We start from the raw sequence: 2,354 nt of genomic DNA, 5'->3' as shown, positions 1-2,354 counted from the left end.
CGATCTACCCCGTCGCTGTCGTCGCCGACTTCGGTCGCCGTCAGGGTGCGAGCCAAGACAGAGGGAGCAAGAAATCGAGCCTAGAGCCTTCGCATCGGCCGCATGAACGGCGGAGCCCTTCTCGCGCCCACACGCAAGCACACGCCCATAGTTTGGGACAGGCGGTGCTGTCCCAAACTATGGGCGTGTGCTTGCGTGTGGGCGCGAGAAGGGCTCCGCCGTTCCTGCGGCCGATGCGAGGCTCTAGGCTCGATTTCTTCTCCCTCTGTCTTGGCTCGCACCTGACGGCGACGAAGTCGGCGACGACAGCGACGGGGTAGATCGCGTTGTACGAGCGGATCACGCCGCGCAGCGCGAGCTGCAGCCCGCTCGTCACCTACGGGGGCGGCTCCGCGAAGGCTCCAAAGAGGCTCCGAGACGGCTCCGCCAGCGGCAGCAGTGCGTGGCACCTCGGCGAGCGCGTTGGACATGTAGTAGTCGCGTCCGCTCACCAGCCCGAGCGGCGTCGTCCGGATGATCTCCAGCGTCTCGCCGTTGAGCGTCCAGCGGCCGCCTGAGAGGGAGGGTCGGGGAAGGGCTCCACGGGAAAAGGGCTCTTGATCCTCTGCAGCTCGCCGGCGGAGCGTCGGGCGGCCTGTGCCCGGCCCGCCGACCGCACCGCCCCAGACGACGGAGCCGTCGGCGAGCAGCGTCACCTGCGGTGAGGGGGCCGTCCGGGTGGAGCAGCGGGCCACGAGGGGGGCAGGTGGAGGGACCCTCGAGACCTCTCTACTCTCTCTCTGTCCCCACCGCCGCCGCCGCCGCCTAGGGCAGCTTTTTGGACGGGGCGGGCGGGCGTACCTCGGCGAGAAAGTCGTCCGACGGAAGCCACCCTTCCTCGCGCGGCACCACCAACAGCTCCCACCGCGTGTTGACCAGGTCGGACGTCTCCAGCAGCTGCGTCGGCGGGCCTTCAGGCTCCGCCGGCTCGCTGGGCAGCTTCGGCAGCTCCGACGGAGAGGCCGCGGCCGGAGCCGTGTCCGGCACCGCGCCATCCACCGCGTCCGCTGCCGCCGCAGCCTGCTGCGACGCCGCGGCGGGCTCCGCTGCTGCTGCGCCGTCCGCCTCGTCGGAATACCACGCTGCTGCTGCGCCGTCCTCGCCAAGCGCCGCAGAGGCTGCGACGCGTACACGGGGCGCGCAAACCGCGGCGCGCACGCCGCAGGAGGGCAAGCACCGCGTGGCTGCCGCCAAGCTCGCGAGCAGGGCGGTGACGCAGATGCGGAGGAATGTCATTGAGCAGGCAGGCGCGCACACACACACGCGTGCGTGAGCGAGCTCGGAGCTGCTGGTTCGGTGAATAACGCACGGGCCCTCAGCGGAGCTGGGAAGAGGACCGCCGCAAGCGGCGTGGCGTGGAGCGGTTGTGCATCCCTCCGGGGGCCCCTCTGCGCCGGGGAGGCGTTGTTGGAGGCTAGGACGCAAGCGTCCGTCGCCCTTTTCAAACTCGGGGCCCACTCCGCTACGCTCCGACCCGAATTTGGAGGGCCTGAAAAGTTTAAGGTGTTGCTGCGCAAAAGGGGTCGGACACCGGGCGCAGCTCATGCTAAGAGCTAGAAGAGGAGATAGAAGAACAACCACCCTGTCCCGTTATTGCGTACACCAACACCACAAAACGCTCTCTCTCTCCTGTCCTCACTCAGGGGGGTCACAACTACCAAGTCCCTCGACTAGCTGCCACAGGGCGCAGCTGCCACAGGGCGCAGCTGGAGACGCTCCCCCTCAATCGGCATCCACCCCCACCCGCTCCAGCCCCACTTCTGCTGCCGAGAGAGCTGAATCGATGCATTGCATCTTGGCGTGCTCCTGGAGCGCGGCTTTCTGCTTGGCGGCCACGAGCACGGCGGAGTCGGCGTCGTAGCGCGCATCGTTCCCGCTCATCGCCCATTCCTCCCACGTGACGTCTGTCGGCCGCGATTCGATGTCGCCACCTTCATCGCCAACGAGGACTCCCTCGACTGCAGGGGGGCTCCGGCGCGGGGAGGGACTCCGCCTGCTGCGCTGGCGGACTGCGCCCTCCTCCTCCATGGGCTCGATCCGATTCCGCAGCGGCGGTGCTGCGCGGCGCCGCGGGCACGTCAGCGGCTTCCCCTCAAGTTGCGCGAAAGCACGGATTTGGCGGACGTTCTTCGGTGCAGATAAACGGGATGGTCTTCTCCATGAACTCATCAAACTGCCCGCCGGCGTCGACGCGGCGGACGAGCGCTTCGTAGGGGGTAGTGGGCGCCGCAGGCGACGGCGCGCTCGCTTTGAAGGCCTGGCCGAACCGCCCGAGGAAGGCCGTCGCTTCGGCGAGGGTCAGCTGACCTTTTGCT

The 2,354-nt window shown here is 68.4% G+C and overlaps 1 protein-coding gene across 1 annotated transcript; it reads right to left on the bottom strand.

The window, feature by feature from the left end:
• Nucleotides 1–80: 80 nt before the first annotated feature.
• Nucleotides 81–1,275, bottom strand: EMIHUDRAFT_454816 (hypothetical protein; the record flags this gene model as incomplete). Its single annotated transcript, XM_005789982.1, has 6 exons — nt 81–117; nt 282–376; nt 450–553; nt 635–695; nt 841–970; nt 1,217–1,275. The coding sequence occupies 6 exons, from the start codon at nt 1,273–1,275 to the stop codon at nt 81–83; spliced, it is 486 nt and encodes a 161-aa protein (XP_005790039.1).
• Between the last annotated feature and the right edge of the window lie 1,079 nt (nt 1,276–2,354).

Source organism: Emiliania huxleyi (assembly GCF_000372725.1).
Source record: "Emiliania huxleyi CCMP1516 chromosome Unknown EMIHUscaffold_123, whole genome shotgun sequence".
Classification (NCBI taxonomy): Eukaryota; Haptophyta; order Isochrysidales; family Noelaerhabdaceae; genus Emiliania; species Emiliania huxleyi.
Note: the sequence above shows the minus strand (reverse complement) of the source record. Positions and strands in the feature narration are given on the sequence as shown.